Raw genomic sequence first — 15734 nt, 5'->3', positions numbered from 1 at the left:
TTTTTTAAGCTAACATTTGGCTTATTTGTTTATCCAATAGCGCTAGCAAACGGAGACCTGAAGAAAAAGAATCTGAAAGAGGAAAACCACAAGTTCCTGATGAGAAAGATGAGGATGAAAAGGTGAGGCCTTGTTTTTCATTTCTGTTTCATGTATCCCATTGGCTGGAATATGTTAAAGTGATTTTTTAACAAATTCACTTTTTCATGTGGAAACATGCAGATGTACCCCAAAATGGACAGGACAGGGTAGTAAACCCTCACATTCTCGTTAACTTCCAGTGATCAGCCTGTGGCCAGGCACGCATCAGCCCAGCCGTACTCGTTCTCCTCCTTACCCTCCCCCACCCTGATGAATGAATCTCAGACGTGCTACTGAAATACTTACAGAAATGCTCCTAAAAGGAGAGAAATCTCTTTTAAATACCACAATTACCATCATCATAACACAATGATACCAAAATCTAATCTGTTCAAGTTTCCCTGGTGGTCTCCATTGTGTCTCTTACAGTTTGATTCAGGACCCAAACAAGTCTATACAAAATACTTGGTTGCTGTTTGTCCTGAATGTGTCACCTGCAGTTTTACCCCTGTCCTCTTACTTGCAATTTGTGGAAGTAACAGCTTACCTGTAGCCTTCCTGCCTCTGACTAGATTTGTGGTAACTACTTACATAAAATCCTTAACTGTGAACCATTATCCAGTTGTAAAATGCTTTTTTTTTCTTTTAACCTTCACTCTTTTGTTTTCTCATTTTAGGAGGAGAAGAGACGCAAAACTACATCCAAAGAACCGTAAGAACTTGTTTTATCTTTATGCAAAGCAGATCATAACATTAAAACGGTTGTTCTAGGAAGAACGATTAAGGGGTTTTTAGTGAATTCCTAGAGCAACCTCAGCTTTGTCTGACCGAGCGTGAGAGCAGGACTGAGACCCTCCAGTCCGGCCGGGTGAGGCAGGTCCCTTCCGTGTGGTAGAAACACACTTAGGATCTCACACCTTGCCCCTTACGTGGCAGCTGTTGCTCATCTGTGTCTGCTGAATCAGACACAGTCATTCTGAAATGACTAAAAAGCATCTTGTGCTTTGTTCTCAGATCTGAGAAAAAAACGGCTCGAACCAAAACAGCAGTCACGTCCTCCAAGGTAAATGTACTTCTGGGAACAAAACCGGTTGTAACACTAGTGGGGTTGCTCGGGGCTGGCTTTCTGAGTGTCGTTTATGTTCATGCCCTACAGACCGATCCTTTAAAGTGCGTTCAGTGTGGCCAGTACCTGGATGACCCTGAACTAAAATATGAACAGCATCCACCTGATGCAGTAAGTTCCAGCTCTGTATTCAGCCTTACATTTCCTGTCTCCTGCGCCTCTACTTAATCATCCAATGTCTCTCAGGTGGAAGAGATACAGTTGTTGACAAATGAGAGATTGTCCATCTTCGATGCCAATGAATCTGGCTTTGAGAGTTACGAGGCTCTTCCCCAACACAAACTGACCTGCTTCAGGTACCTGATGTTTCATCTTTGTTGTAACAGGGCACTTCCCTGAAGACACAAGTTCTTAGTATCCTAGTAAAGTTTTTAGAACCTAACCTATAATGTTTCTTAAGCTGCTAATACTTCGTGGGTAAGGACCACAAGGCTGGTAGATGTATAGTAGTAGATCTTTGCTGGGTTTCGTTGTTAAAACTGTACGTGTGAAATCTTGAGTAGATATGCATCTTGCAGGGCCAGCTGTGTGCCTGGCACTGCACTCGGTGGTACAGAGCTAGCACCTCAGGCCCCGGGTTTCGTGGAGGTGGAACAAAAGTTATGGTTGTCAGGTAGTAACAACTATGACACGTGAAAAGCATGGGGAGCAGAGAGTGGGTGGGAGAAAGAAGTTGTTTGAAGTTGAGGGGGATGAGACTTGAGCCAAGGCCTCAGTGGCATGAGAACAAACTGAAAAGTGGTAAGGGAAGGACATCCAGGAGGAGGGAACAGCAAGCAGAGGCTCGGAGGTGGGCATGTTGCCTGTGGAAGGGCAGGTGACAGGTGTGGCTGGAGTAGAGGGAGCAGTGGGGTGAGTGGTGGGGGATGTGGTCAAGGAGTGCGGGCCTGGGGAGGGGCTGGACCCTGCAGGCTTCACAGGCTGTGGCAGTGATGCTGGAGTTTTCTGAGTGGAGGCCCATGGCATCTGGACTGTGCCCTTGGCAAGGTTCAGACAAGGCTGTGAGTAAGCAGAGTCCCTGTGCTCTCCAGCCCCCTTTGTTCTGTTCTCTCCTCCTCCCTGGAGGTACAGTTACTCTCAGGCTTCGCTTTGTTTCTTTGTAGGAAATGGTTTGGCTCCAGGACCAGCCCAGGTCTCCTCTCCAGTTCTTGGCACATACTTTCCTCCCCCTGGACAAGAATAGTAGGGGCGGGTGGATCGCCTGTTGTGAGCCTCAGGTGGAATCGTTTCTGGGCAGGCTTCCTGACACTGCTGCCCTACAGTGGGCTGGGGGGCTCTGCACCCTGGGAGGAAACCCCAGTGTGTTTCTTCTGCAGCTCTCTGTACGCTCCCTGTGCTGGGTGGTGTCTCCCACTCCACAGTCAGGACCCTGATCCACAGTGGAATGCTGTCCATCTGCCAGCGATCCCCCGGCTCACTGTGACTGTGCCGTGGGCATCACTGACATTCACGGCCTCGTGCCTCCCTGTGATGTCTGGGGCAGAGGCTTGAGAGCCAGGAGCCGGAGCTGGGGCTAGGGCTGATGTAGTCAGGAGTGTCAGGGCTAGGGGTCTCTTGGCTACCTCCTCAAGAACAGGGTCTTCTGTAGACTCATTCCTGTAGGCTGGGAAGGTGACAGTAAGGACACACTTCCCAGGAATGGTGCTCCTTTTAGCATCAGGCCATTGGAGCCAGACCACCAGGGTTATCTTTACCTCTGGTACTTGGGCTGAAGATGGCAGTGGAAACAAGTCCATCCTGTGAACCAGTGGGTCTGCCCCTGCCTGGGATTTAGCACTTTTCCCTGATGTCACGTCTACTGAGGGAGCCCATGGATAGCCCGTCATGCTGGGCCCTGCATCCTCTTCTGTGGGTCCTCAGTGTCTTGTCCTCCATTGTTATGTGTCCACTTTCCCACTGGTCTTCAAGTCCTGAGGGCAGGGCTGTGACCCCTGTCTGTCTCCCATGCCTGGTAAGGGAGCTCGTCTCAAAAGTAGTCATGTTTTCTTTTTTTTCTTAAACTTGTGAGATTCCAAGATGAAGATTTTTGTCTTCTCAGGGCCTAGGCTGTGGGAGTGTGGTGGCGGGTGCTCTCAGACCTGCACTGGTCCTATGTGACCCACCTGGGGACTCTGAGGGACAGCACAGCACCTCTGGTGCAGAGGGTGGTCCTTGAGGTCAGCACAAGCAGGTCCATAAGCAGAACCCCCTGCTGCCCCATCATGCTTTTAAGTTTGGCATCCTGCTTAATGAAGCACATTCTCTCAAATGTCAAAGAGCATCTCAGGCAGTGGCTGCCCTTAAACTTGAGACTTAACCCCCAGAGGGAGGTGGAAGTCCTCCTTCCCATGTCCTTGATGTACCTCGCCTTTTATGCTCTTAAACAATATACTGTAATTTTTTTGTAGAGGTGAAATTCATGTAACAGGAAACTAACCATATATGAAATATTGTGAAGAGGTAAATCCACAGAAACGACGATTGGTAGTTGCCAGGGGTGGGGAGGGCATAGGGAGTAAAAGTTTAATGGATGTGAAGTTTTATTTCCATCAGTGAGAACATTGTGGAACTAGAGGGGATGGTTGCACAACTCTGAACAGAATGTGTTGAAGAAGCCTGTATTTCTCCATGAGCCACTTGCCAAGGGAGGGTGTAGCAAGTTGCTCCCTCATGAGATTCCAGTCGTCCCGCCGTCAGCCTCACTGATCTCTCAGTGTTGCCTTTTCAGACACTTAACTCTGGATACATGGGTGGGTGAATCAAGGAGAAGCTGTTTGGGTGAAAGAACACTGTGCTGATGTACTGTTCTGTCAACCAAGGAGAGAACTGAGTCTAGGAATTGCACGTAGTTCATCACGTTGTGTCTGAGCTTGACTGTACTTGACCCGCCTTCATTGGTCAGCTGTTAACACACTCTGTCGTCTGTCTAGTGTGTACTGTAAACGTGGTCACCTGTGCCCGATCGACACTGGCCTCATTGAGAAGGATGTCGAGCTCTTCTTTTCTGGTTCAGCAAAGCCAATATATGAGGATGACCCATCTCTCGAAGGTAAGTGAAACATTCCAGGTTATGTTTGGGGCAGAGTCTACTAACAAAACTCTCAAAAAGAAGTGTTCAGCTGGAACTACTGCCTCTTAGCACTAGGGCTTGAGACCGCGCTGTGAACAGCTGCAAGCAGATGGCCTTGCTCTGGTAAGGGCTGCCTGGCTCTGCTGGTAAGAGGTGTCAGCGCAGGTGGGCGCTCAGTGCCACATGACCCTCTTGGGGTTTTGAGAGTCATATGAGAGTCATTCTTAGTCTGCTTCCTTTTGGGAAACTTTTTTCCCCCTCCTAGGTGGTGTTAATGGCAAAAATCTTGGCCCCATAAATGAATGGTGGATCACTGGCTTTGATGGAGGTGAAAAGGCTCTCATTGGCTTCAGTACCTGTAAGTATGTGGCCAGTTACACTGTTCTGGGATCTGAAAGGGCCCTTAGCTCCTGTCCTCCATGGGCTTGGTTGGGCTCTGGGGAGTCTCAGGCACACGTCTAAGAGCAGGTCCTGTTCTTGTACCTCAAACCCAGACCAAATTCCAAAAACCAGACATAAGCTAAATGAAAGCCCCTCGGCCAGTCTCCATTCTCTGGCTCAGGCAGGCCCCTTCCGAATGATCTCACTGTTTGTACTTGATGTTTTTTGACATTTGGGTATGGAATGACTCTCAGGCTGTTCCACAAGCTTCGTAGCCTCATCCCTGCCCTTTGGCCACAGCAGCTGCCATCGGGTTCAAACTGCTGTTTTACACATCTTCTGTTCACTCCAGCATTTGCTGAATACATTTTGATGGATCCCAACCCGGAGTACGCGCCGATGTTCAGCGTGATGCAGGAGAAGATCTACATCAGTAAGATAGTGGTTGAGTTCCTGCAGAACAACCCTGACTCCACCTACGAAGATCTGATCAACAAGATTGAGGTAACGGGTTCAGGTTCTTCATAATCTGGGAGCCACACCTGTTCACATGCGACACAGGTGTGCTAGAAAACACATCTGCAGTCAGCAGAAACTGTTTCTATTCAATCTAGACCAGTTGTGCTTAAAAGACATTTCTGATTTTCTTTCCTTAAAGACCACTGTGCCTCCTTCCGTGCTCAACTTGAATCGGTTCACAGAGGATTCTCTCCTTCGACACGCCCAGTTTGTGGTGGAACAAGTGGAGAGCTATGATGAGGCTGGAGACAGTGACGAGCAGCCCATCTTCCTGACCCCCTGCATGAGGGACCTGATCAAGTTGGCTGGGGTCACCCTGGGAAAAAGGTAAGGACCCAGCCGGAATAAAACTGAAGACATGAGACAGGAGACAGAGCATCCCGTGCACGCTTCCCAGCCCACTGACACGGCAGGACCCTCTCCCCCAGGCGAGCCGAAAGACGGCGGACCATCGGGCATTCTGCCAAGGAGAAGGACAAAGGCCCCACGAAAGCCACCACTACCAAGCTGGTCTACCAGATCTTTGACACCTTCTTTGCAGAGCAAATTGAAAAGGATGACAGAGAAGACAAGGAGAATGCCTTTAAACGCCGGCGGTGTGGCGTCTGTGAGGTAACCTTGCCTGAGCCTGCTCCCCTACCCTGGAGATGGTCTGGCCCCTGTTGTGATCTCTGAGGAACTTACTGCTTTCTCATTCTGGCTTGAGACTCTCATTACTCAAATGTGACCCCTAAAACAGAAGCTGGGAAAAAGAGTTAGTGATCTGAGGGGGACTTGCATGTCTCAAGGGACAGATTGACAGGACAGCTGTTGAAAGATGGGTGTTTGGGTTCTTTGCTGTCAGTGCCACTTACACGAAGGAGCCTGGGCTCCTGGGTGCCTTTGCTCGGCCTGCATCCCCCCCTGGGTTCTGAGGCCCTGGTGTGAGGGCAGAGGGAGTGACGACCCCACAGAGGGGCTGCTCTCTCCAAGAGGGGACACCTGGGAGCCTGCTGTTTCTCACTGTAAAATTTTTCTGGCAAGGTGGGGACTTTGCCTATACTTTAAGGCCTTAAAAGACCTCTTTCTGAAATTTTAATATGTATTTACTTCACTAGAGGAACTAATCCCCCTAATTCTGTGACCCAGAGATCAGATATATTTTGGTATTTGTTTGACTTAATTTGGATGAAAACTTAAATGCAGAAATACAGCAGCTACCTTCAGAACCACCCTGTGTTCACACAGGCCGCTGGATTCAGTGTCTTCACTGAAGAGTGGCCACCCTTAATAGGAATTTGCATGTCCTCATCATTCCTTTTTGGTTTTACTTTTTCTCATCTAACATGTGTATCCAAACTTAAAAAATTTTTTTTTTAGTATATGTAAACTAATATCTTTCACAAGTGTTGTGTGTTGATACAGGGAGATCAAGTTAACACTTAACTATGACCGTCCCAGCTTATCCCTCAGTGATGGGCAACTTGATATTATAAACAATGCTGCAGCCATATCCTTGAACAAGTCTTCATGTGGTTCTTCTCTACTTAGAAGTAGAATTGCTGGGGTGTAGTTTATGTGTTTAACTTTGATCTGGAAAACTGTTCTCCAAAGTGGTATTACCAACTTACCCTTTGAGCAGTGGGAGTCTCGTTTCCCCACACCTGTCCCAACACCACATGTCAGGCTTAACCTTTACAAATCTCATGTCTTGTTCCTGACTCCTATTTCCCTTCTAATGAGGCCAAACATAACGTTTTTTTAAAATTCACCAAAAACTGGTTACCAGCTGTTGCAAATGCCCATTTGATTCACTTTTTAAATGTGTTTTAGGTTTGTCAGCAGCCTGAGTGTGGAAAGTGTAAAGCCTGTAAGGATATGGTTAAGTTTGGTGGTAGCGGACGGAGCAAGCAGGCTTGCCAGGAGAGGAGGTAGGTTTGGTAGGTTGTTGTTGAAGCACAGAAAAGTGCCAGCTGATGGCAAGTGGGCTTTGTGTGGGATGGCTGGGTTCCTTCGTCTCTCATCGTCACCAGGCCTGTCCCTGTTTCTGACTAAAACACCTCTAGTTGGTTTTACTTTTAAAGGGGACCTTGCTTATAACAAGTGACTTTGTAGGTGTCCCAATATGGCCATGAAGGAGGCAGATGATGACGAGGAAGTCGATGACAATATTCCAGAGATGCCATCCCCCAAAAAAATGCATCAGGGGAAGAAGAAGAAACAGAACAAGGATCGGATCACATGGGTTGGAGAAGCTGTCAAGGTAGTACCGGAGCAGGCCCTCGGTTGTCTTAGTGCTGCCCTTCTGAGAAGCCAGTTGTCTCCTGGTGTTTCGCTGCCAGACGCTTTAAGCAGCCTGAGCCCTAGAGCTGAGGCACCTGCTTGTTTGCCCCGTGAGTAGGGGTGGCTGAGAGGCTGAGGCTCGTGGTCAAGCACCAGAAACATAATCTCACTCGTATGCCCAGAGACTCAGTTCTCCTCACTCCAAAATGGGCGCTTGATACAGTTCTGGGGCTGTACCCCTGGTTCCCCGTCAATGTTTGTTTTGAGGAGAGTCGTCACAGCCCACCTTGGCCTGGCAGTAGGTGATTTGGGGCACTAGCTGACTGCCTCCCAGGGGTTCTGGGCTCACCTGCCTCAGAGTCAGATCCTTGGCCGGAGCTGGAAGGTGAATGTCTTAGCATTGTTCCCTTGATGTCCATGAGCCAGAGAGGCTTGTCAGTTCCCTCAGCAAGCGTGAGGCTTACCCTTGCTGGATGCTGCCCGAGGCCTGGACGTGGCTAACCCCCGCCTGTGACGCTGTGTTGCGTGCAGGACAGGTGTGTCTACTGTCGGGCTGGCGGAGGGGGCAGGAAGGGGGCTGGGGCCATAGAGGCTTCTTGGTGGAGGCGACATCTGAGCTGAGACCCAAAAGGCTGGAGAGGAGCCAACTGCATGGAGATCTGGGGAGGAGCCAGGGCAGAGGCCTGTGGTGGGAGCCAGCTTCCTTGTGGGAGAGAAGGGAGGAGGTCCATGTGGCTGAGGGGGGAGTGGGGAGTGGGATGTGGTGCTCCTAAAATCTGCTGCTGACATGGGAGGGCAGAGCTGGCAATAGAGGGATGTGAGGCTTGCAGCCAAGGGAGGTGGATGTTCTCCGTAGTCACCAGGCTGGTAGAGCTCATGGCTTCTTAGCGAAATCGTCACGATTATGCTCCTACAAAGTGACAGGAACACGCAGGTCCAGCCTAGTACAGACCTTCAAACGGATCCTCACCTGAAGGTTAACTCTTGTTTTCAGACCGATGGGAAGAAGAGTTACTATAAGAAGGTGTGCATCGACTCGGAAACCCTGGAAGTGGGGGACTGTGTGTCTGTTATTCCAGATGATTCCTCAAAACCGCTGTACTTAGCAAGGTTTGTATCCCTCCTTCTGCTTGACTTCAGCCCACACTTCCTGTTGAATAAGTAGGAGGTGCCTGTTTGCAAGAATAGCAGCAGCTCTCACCCCAGACTGAAAACCCCCAATACACGTCTCCCTAATAGACTCGGTCCAGATCTGCCAGCCAAGTTAGAGCTTCCTTCCCACCCCTCTTCCAACTCCAGGGTCACGGCGCTGTGGGAGGACAGCAGCAACGGGCAGATGTTTCACGCCCACTGGTTCTGTGCCGGGACAGACACAGTCCTCGGGGCCACGTCAGACCCCCTGGAGCTGTTCCTGGTGGATGAATGTGAGGATATGCAGCTTTCGTACATTCACAGCAAAGTGAAGGTCGTCTATAAAGCTCCGTCGGAAAACTGGGCCCTGGAGGTGAGCGCCTGGCGCCCCTCCAGTGGGGTCTTCCTCGTCGTGTGTGGCCATCATGGTTGACAGTGTCCTTGTCCCCAGGGAGGCATGGACCCCGAGGCCCTGATGTCAGAGGACGACGGGAAGACCTATTTCTACCAGCTGTGGTATGACCAAGACTATGCGAGGTTTGAGTCCCCTCCAAAGACTCAGCCGACAGAGGACAACAAGTACAAGTGAGTGCCGGGGCGGGGCTCCTCGGGGACGTGCGGGTCTGCAGGAATCCCTCTAGCTTTCCCTGTGCTGCTGTCTGCTGGGTTTGTTTCCCCCACGCCCCCGATTGTCTTCCTCGCTAACCGAAGACCAGCCTGACTTGGTTGTGGTGGCTGTGCGTGTGTGAACAGCCTGGCGGGGAGTTACCCTTATGAAAAGCTGTCCCATCCAGGGACAGGGTGTCTGTGTTCCTTTGTGTTCGTACTGCAGATCTTGTGTCTTTTCTCATAAGGGAGGTCTTTGATTCCACTTCATTCTAACTGGTGGGTGAATGCTTTTAGGGACGCTTGCTTAAATGTTCAGTGACCCCTGCCTTCCTTTCTAACCTCAGTACCTCACTTGTTTGACTAAAGGTGGTGGCTAGTGCCTCCCGAGCCAGCAGTAAGGCTGGCAGGGCCAGGGCTAGGAGGGCTCACATAGATGCCGCTGGTGTTCGTCCATGCAGTCTGGGGCTGCATCACTGTGGCTTGGTTTTTTGTTTGTTTGTTTGTTTGAGGGGAAGTGTGCAGTAATTAGGTTTATTTTTTTTTTTAGTGGTGGTACTGGGGATTGAACCCAGGACCTTGTGCATGCTAGGTATGCACTCTACCACTGAGCTATACTCTCCCCTCAACCTTGATTTTTTTTGTTGTTGTTTTTTGTTTGTTGTTTTTAGAGTGGAGTAGATTTATTCAGAAATATATATACTCTATGGACAGAGTGTGGGCCATCTCAAACAGCAAGAGAAAGCCCTGGCTTGATCTGTTTTTGAGGTAGTCTCCAACTCCTCTTTAAGGGCTTGTTAATCAGAAATGCTGAATTTTACCAAACATCTCTTCAGCCCTTAAGAGGTAATAGTGTGAGCCTCCTGTGACGTTTTGAGTTCCTGAGTTTGCCACTCTGCATTCTTGCTCATGGTGGATGGATTCTTGACCATATTCTAGACTGTTAATGTCTTAGGATTTTTATATCAACTACACAAAGTGGCTTGTCACTTTCCTGTTGTGTGTATCTCTGGTTCCAAATAATTGCTCTCAAAGTGTGAACATAAAAGTACAAGAAAGCCAGTTCCTCCAAGTGTGTAAATACTTCATCTTGGTCAGCAGAGTCTGGACTAGGCCAGTGGCAGCTGCAGTCACTACCAGTCACCTAAGGGCCTCTGGCTTCTGTCTTCACTCCTTCAGGTTCTGCGCAAGCTGTGCACGTCTGGCTGAGATGAGGCAGAAAGAAATCCCAAAGGTCATGGAGCAGCTGGAGGACCTGGATGGCCGGGTTCTCTACAGCTCCGCCACCAAGAATGGCATCCAGTATCGAGTGGGCGACGGCGTGTACCTGCCCCCCGAGGCCTTCACGTTCAAGTGAGCTTCCCCTTGGTGCAGCTGGGGCCAGGAGCTCTGGGCCAGTACAGGGCTGGCTCCACTGCCCTCTGCTCCTCACCGCAGTACCAGGCGCTGCCGAGCTGTCACACTAGCACCTGTTGTGTCACAGCGTCCAGCTGTCCAGTGCAGAGCGACTAATTCTGTGGCAGAATGAAGCTGGGTCTGTGAAAGAAGTCAGAACCCACTGGCTAAGGAAGAGCGCTAGTATTTAGGGTCAGTAGTGGGTTCCTGCCCAGCTGGTCACGGCAGAGACTGCCTCCTTCCAGTTCCCACCTATCAGATGGGGGGAGAGGAATATCTCGCCTGCCAGGCCTCTAAGGAGTAAGTGAGTTTAAAAAAAAAAGTGCTTAGTAGCATAGTGCTTGGCTTACAGTAAAGACCGACTGTGAGTTACTTCTTGGTAAATGCAAACTGCATCAAAAGACTTCATTTCAGAGGATTGAGGCTCTTCAGGGAAAAATCGAAGCCACAGTTATTTTCCACACTTAATGCATTCCTCGTTCGTTCTAAGAACTAGTGTGTGGTTGGATTTACAGCCAACATTTTCCAAGCTTAGTCAGCTCAGTTTCCTGAGTTGGAATTCCATTTTCCTAGAGTCCTAATTGGAATGCAGTCCCCAGCCTCCATTCAGTCACTGAATTACAAAACCTCGGTCCTTCAGCCCCACAGTGGGTGTGTGTGGTCCCAGTAGCACCCGTCGGTGGTGCTATGGGAGGTGGAGGGCTCCCTGTGGTGCTGGCACCAGGTGCTCCTGGCACAGAGGGAGTGAGCACAGGTGTCCAGAGGCGCCTTTGGAGCCCGTCAGACTGTCAGGGGGCCTGGTAGGAAAGTACAGTGGCTGCCGTCCTGAGTGGCCATCTTCAAAGTGTGCAGCGCTGCTGTTGTGGCAGCTAAATCAGATGACTGGCTTTTCTGCAGTACGTGGTCAGGCAAGTTGGGCTTGTCCAGACCGTGAGTCTTCTCCCCACCGTCCTGCAGCGTTGCCTCTGTAACAGCTCTAAACAGCCACAGTAACAGCTCTAAAGTCATGGAGACGTTCACTTCTCGCCTGTACTGTATCCACTGTGGTTCATGGGACCCGGCCTATCATGTTACTCAGGGACCTGGGCTGACGGGGCCTCTGCCTTCTCAAAAGTTGCCAGTCTGAGGCAAAGGGAAGTGCACTGGAGGCTTTCCTGGAGTTAAATGCTCCCGCTCCAAGTGCTTGTGTATCACTTCTGCTCACATTTACTGCTCATACTTACGTGCCAGGAAGTACAGTCCTGCCACGAGGCTGGGAGCGGGGACTAACTGAACAGCCTTAGTAACAACAACTGGAGCACAGACGGACAATGCTTGTTTTAAAGTGTGCATGAGATTTACTGTCTAAGTCTATTCTAAGGGCACTTAGCTGCATTAGCTAAGGTGTTTGAACTTAAATGACTGTTGTCACTGTTCAGTCTTGCTGAACTGTTTTTTAATGCTTCCTGTTCCGTGATTCATAACTTCATGCTTCTCTGCAGCATCAAGCTGTCCAGTCCTGTGAAACGCCCACGGAAGGAGCCTGTGGATGAAGACCTGTATCCGGAACACTACCGGAAATACTCCGACTACATCAAAGGCAGCAACCTGGATGCCCCCGAGCCATACCGGATTGGCCGCATAAAAGAGATCTTCTGCATCAAGAAGAGCAATGGCAGGCCCAACGAGACAGACATCAAAATCAAACTCAACAAGTTCTACAGGTCGGCCCTGCAGGAGGCCCTGCCTGCCACGGGGGTGTGACGTGGCACGCATGGTGGTGGTCTAAGAGTTAGGTAGCAGGGCTCTTCTTCCAAGTGTTTCTGATTACCTGGTGGCTACCGATTGCACAGTCCTCGCTTTTAGACCTCTATCCTGAAGCTGCGGAGCTTTGTCCAAAAGAGATCCACGAGCAGAAGTCCGGAGTGTGACAAAGGCAGGCGTGGGATGTCCCGGGCTCCACCTGACGTGCCTCCAGAGCCCTGAGTTCTGTTCATGACTATCCGAGTTCCCCCCACTCCCAGTTCCCCTGTTCTTCTCGGGCCCTCTTCCCCATTCCTGGGGGGTTTCTCTTGTCCACACTCTGTCCAAGGTCTTGGCTTCTCTAGTCGTCCTGGGATCCTACCAGTGGTTGGGAGCTAACCCAAAACTAGCCCTTGCAGATAGGTCTGAAGCTGTTCCGCTTCCCAGCTGACGTACGTGGGGTGTTTTCTGAAGTCTTCATAATAATCAGTTGAATATAGAAAGAAACAAGGAATCTGTCTAGTAGAGGTGGGAAAAAAGCAGCTCTAGACATGCTTCTTAGCAGGAGACGGCAGCTGTTCGTAACACAGGGCCAGCCGTCTGGGGCTGCGTCTTGGGCTGCGTCACAAACTGCTGAGTTCATGGCAAGGAATCCCACTTAGTTCGTAGTATTTAGCGCCAACGAACAGGGGTAGTAATTAAGGTGACTTAATTGAGGGGGGCATGGTCTTTATGCACGGATCCTCTGAGCACCCCAGGAATGCATGCCCTTTAACTCACTGTCAACTTGCGGCAAAAAGGCTCCTAACAAAGACTCTTGCCCTCGTAGGCCGGAGAACACACACAAGTCCACCCCAGCGAGTTACCACGCAGACATCAACCTGCTTTACTGGAGCGACGAGGAGGCCGTGGTGGACTTTAAGGCCGTGCAGGGCCGCTGCACTGTGGAGTACGGGGAGGACCTGCCTGAGTGCCTCCAGGACTTCTCAGCCGGTGGCCCTGACCGCTTCTACTTCCTCGAGGTGGTGCTCTGGGCTTCCTGGAGGGAGGGCCTCCGGGTCAGACGCAGCCCCTGAGAAAGCAGTTTAATTATCCAGAGTACAAATCTGTGACATTCAAGTTGTTCTTGGATTTAACACTTTTGGCTTAGAACAAAACAAAATGTGACTTTTGAGTGTCCTAATGCAACTAAAGTTTATTTGAGGACTATTGGGTGGCCTCTGCTGGCCCAGCCAGTACCTGTGAGTTAGGAAAATGTGCCTCTGCCCCTGGGAGATGCAGCCTTGCCCCCAGTCCCCTCAGCCAGGCTTCTGTGTCCAGGCCGGGGCCACACAGCTGGGCAGGTGGCCGGGCTGTTGAGCCAGGAATCTGTTGATGAAGCTAATCACTTTTAAATTGTTTGAGCATGGCTCTTTTGTGTTGGACTGTCTTAAAACGATACTTGCCTGTGTTTCTCCCAGGTTCCAGTGTGGACAGTCTAATGTAACACTTGCCTCTTTTTAGAATGAGCAGTCCAGTTCCTTAAAATAGCAGAAATTTCAATGTCAGTCACTTACTGTTTGTATTAATAGAATTTTTTTCCCTCATCTCCAATGTAGTAAAATTAAAGCACCCTTATTGGTGGTTAACTGTTGATGGCCATATTTAGGGAGAAACTAAGTAGATCCTTATCAAATTAACTTCAATCCTCTGTTAGAGAGGGGACCAGTGTTTCTCTTCCAGACTATTGTGGTTCTTTCCTTCTCAGGCCTATAATGCCAAGAGCAAAAGCTTTGAAGATCCTCCAAACCATGCCCGTAGCCCTGGAAATAAAGGGAAAGGGAAGGGGAAAGGTATGTCGTTACTCCACGGGCATCTTTTCAAGCTCGCCTCCTATAACTCGGGATTCTCACGAATCAGTCGGTATAAAACAGCAGCCACTGACATGACCTCACTCTGCTGCTGCCAACTGAAAATGAGGCCGTCTCTGAGTCACCAGGGTGTTTGAAGAGAGCGAGTCGGGGCCCTGATTTGACTTGTGGCCTGTCACCTGCAGGGAAGAGCAAGGCAAAGTCTCAGATGAGTGAGCCGAGCGAACCCGAGGCAGAAATAAAGCTGCCAAAGCTGCGGACCCTGGATGTGTTTTCTGGCTGTGGGGGGTTATCAGAAGGATTCCACCAAGCAGGTACGCTCCGGTTTTCTCTCCACACAACTAGTGAAACTGGGTGGGGCGGGTTCTGCCTGGAGGACCTTTCTGGCTCTGGTCACAGTTCTGACTAAAGAGTCTCGTTTGAGGGGGTGCAGAGCACATCTTTAGGGGGAAGGTATAGTTCAGTGGCAGAGCACATGCTTAGCATGCGTGAGGTCCTGGGTTCAATCCCCAGTACCTCCTCCAAGAATAAATAAATAAACCTAATTACCCCCCCACCAATAAAACAAAAACAAAAGCAGCACATGTTTGTCCTTATATCCACCAGGCATCTCAGAAACCCTGTGGGCCATCGAGATGTGGGACCCTGCAGCCCAGGCCTTCCGGCTGAACAATCCGGGGTCCACGGTGTTCACGGAGGACTGCAACGTCCTACTGAAGCTGGTCATGGCTGGGGAAACCACCAACTCCCGTGGCCAGAAGCTGCCTCAGAAGGGAGACGTGGAGATGCTGTGTGGCGGGCCGCCCTGCCAAGGCTTTAGCGGCATGAACCGCTTCAACTCTCGTACCTACTCCAAGTTCAAGAACTCCCTGGTGGTCTCCTTCCTCAGGTAAAGGGTGTAGAAGCCCCTCTGTGCTTGGGGCTGCCCGAGGACTACTGGACAGCCGGCTGGGGCGGCGAGGCAGGTGGGCCGGGCTGTGCAGTGACTGCTCAGCTGTTTCACGCCAGCTGTGCCGAAGGCTGTGTGCCGAGGTGAGGCGCTGTCTCAGCCCTCAGGAAGTCCATGGTGCGCGTCCCGCTGGGAGAGAGGCCTTGAGTTGGGAGGAGCATCTTGACAAACACTAAACGTTTGGGGAGGCTTCTGGCACAGCAGGTCTTCTTCCTCTCGCTGCGTGGGGGTGACTCCGGCCTCTCCCACCTCCCACAGCTACTGTGACTACTACCGGCCCCGGTACTTCCTCCTGGAGAACGTCAGGAATTTCGTCTCCTTCAAGCGCTCCATGGTCCTGAAGCTCACGCTCCGCTGCCTGGTGCGCATGGGCTACCAGTGCACCTTCGGCGTGCTGCAGGTGAGCCCGCGCAGGGGCGGGGTGGGCAGCCGCGTGTGGCCAGAGGAGGGGGGCAGCAGTCCCTTGACTGCAGCACACTGTCCCCAACCAAAAACAGCTCAAAGGGACGGGCCTTAGTGTGGTAACCTGCGGTGAGGGTGGGGACATGGCCGCAGGGGCTGAAATCGCAGTGTTTCTCAGAACTGTGTCCCCTCACGTGCCTGAGGGGCTGCGTGCAAGGGGGCTCTTTGCTGCATTGTCTTCAGCTCGTTTCCCTCGCTAGG

The 15734-nt window shown here is 50.8% G+C and overlaps 1 protein-coding gene across 3 annotated transcripts in view; it reads left to right on the top strand.

The window, feature by feature from the left end:
- DNMT1 (DNA methyltransferase 1) overlaps window positions 1–15734 on the top strand; it is a 36679-nt gene that overhangs the window by 16017 nt on the left and 4928 nt on the right. For all 3 annotated transcript variants that reach the window (XM_031689591.2, XM_031689592.2, XM_031689593.2), the window contains exons 12-33: window positions 41–122; window positions 759–793; window positions 1096–1144; window positions 1238–1318; window positions 1394–1503; window positions 4117–4235; window positions 4522–4614; window positions 4990–5141; window positions 5296–5483; window positions 5585–5768; window positions 6969–7066; window positions 7251–7398; window positions 8413–8528; window positions 8718–8922; window positions 9001–9134; window positions 10335–10508; window positions 12032–12253; window positions 13102–13294; window positions 14020–14104; window positions 14308–14436; window positions 14729–15011; window positions 15330–15471. In XM_031689591.2, coding sequence (XP_031545451.2) covers window positions 41–122; window positions 759–793; window positions 1096–1144; window positions 1238–1318; window positions 1394–1503; window positions 4117–4235; window positions 4522–4614; window positions 4990–5141; window positions 5296–5483; window positions 5585–5768; window positions 6969–7066; window positions 7251–7398; window positions 8413–8528; window positions 8718–8922; window positions 9001–9134; window positions 10335–10508; window positions 12032–12253; window positions 13102–13294; window positions 14020–14104; window positions 14308–14436; window positions 14729–15011; window positions 15330–15471 — 3022 coding nt within the window. The remainder of the gene's footprint in view (window positions 1–40; window positions 123–758; window positions 794–1095; window positions 1145–1237; window positions 1319–1393; window positions 1504–4116; window positions 4236–4521; window positions 4615–4989; window positions 5142–5295; window positions 5484–5584; window positions 5769–6968; window positions 7067–7250; window positions 7399–8412; window positions 8529–8717; window positions 8923–9000; window positions 9135–10334; window positions 10509–12031; window positions 12254–13101; window positions 13295–14019; window positions 14105–14307; window positions 14437–14728; window positions 15012–15329; window positions 15472–15734) is intronic.

Source organism: Vicugna pacos, chromosome 22, assembly GCF_048564905.1.
Source record: "Vicugna pacos chromosome 22, VicPac4, whole genome shotgun sequence".
NCBI lineage: Eukaryota > Metazoa > Chordata > Mammalia > Artiodactyla > Camelidae > Vicugna > Vicugna pacos.
Note: the sequence above shows the minus strand (reverse complement) of the source record. Positions and strands in the feature narration are given on the sequence as shown.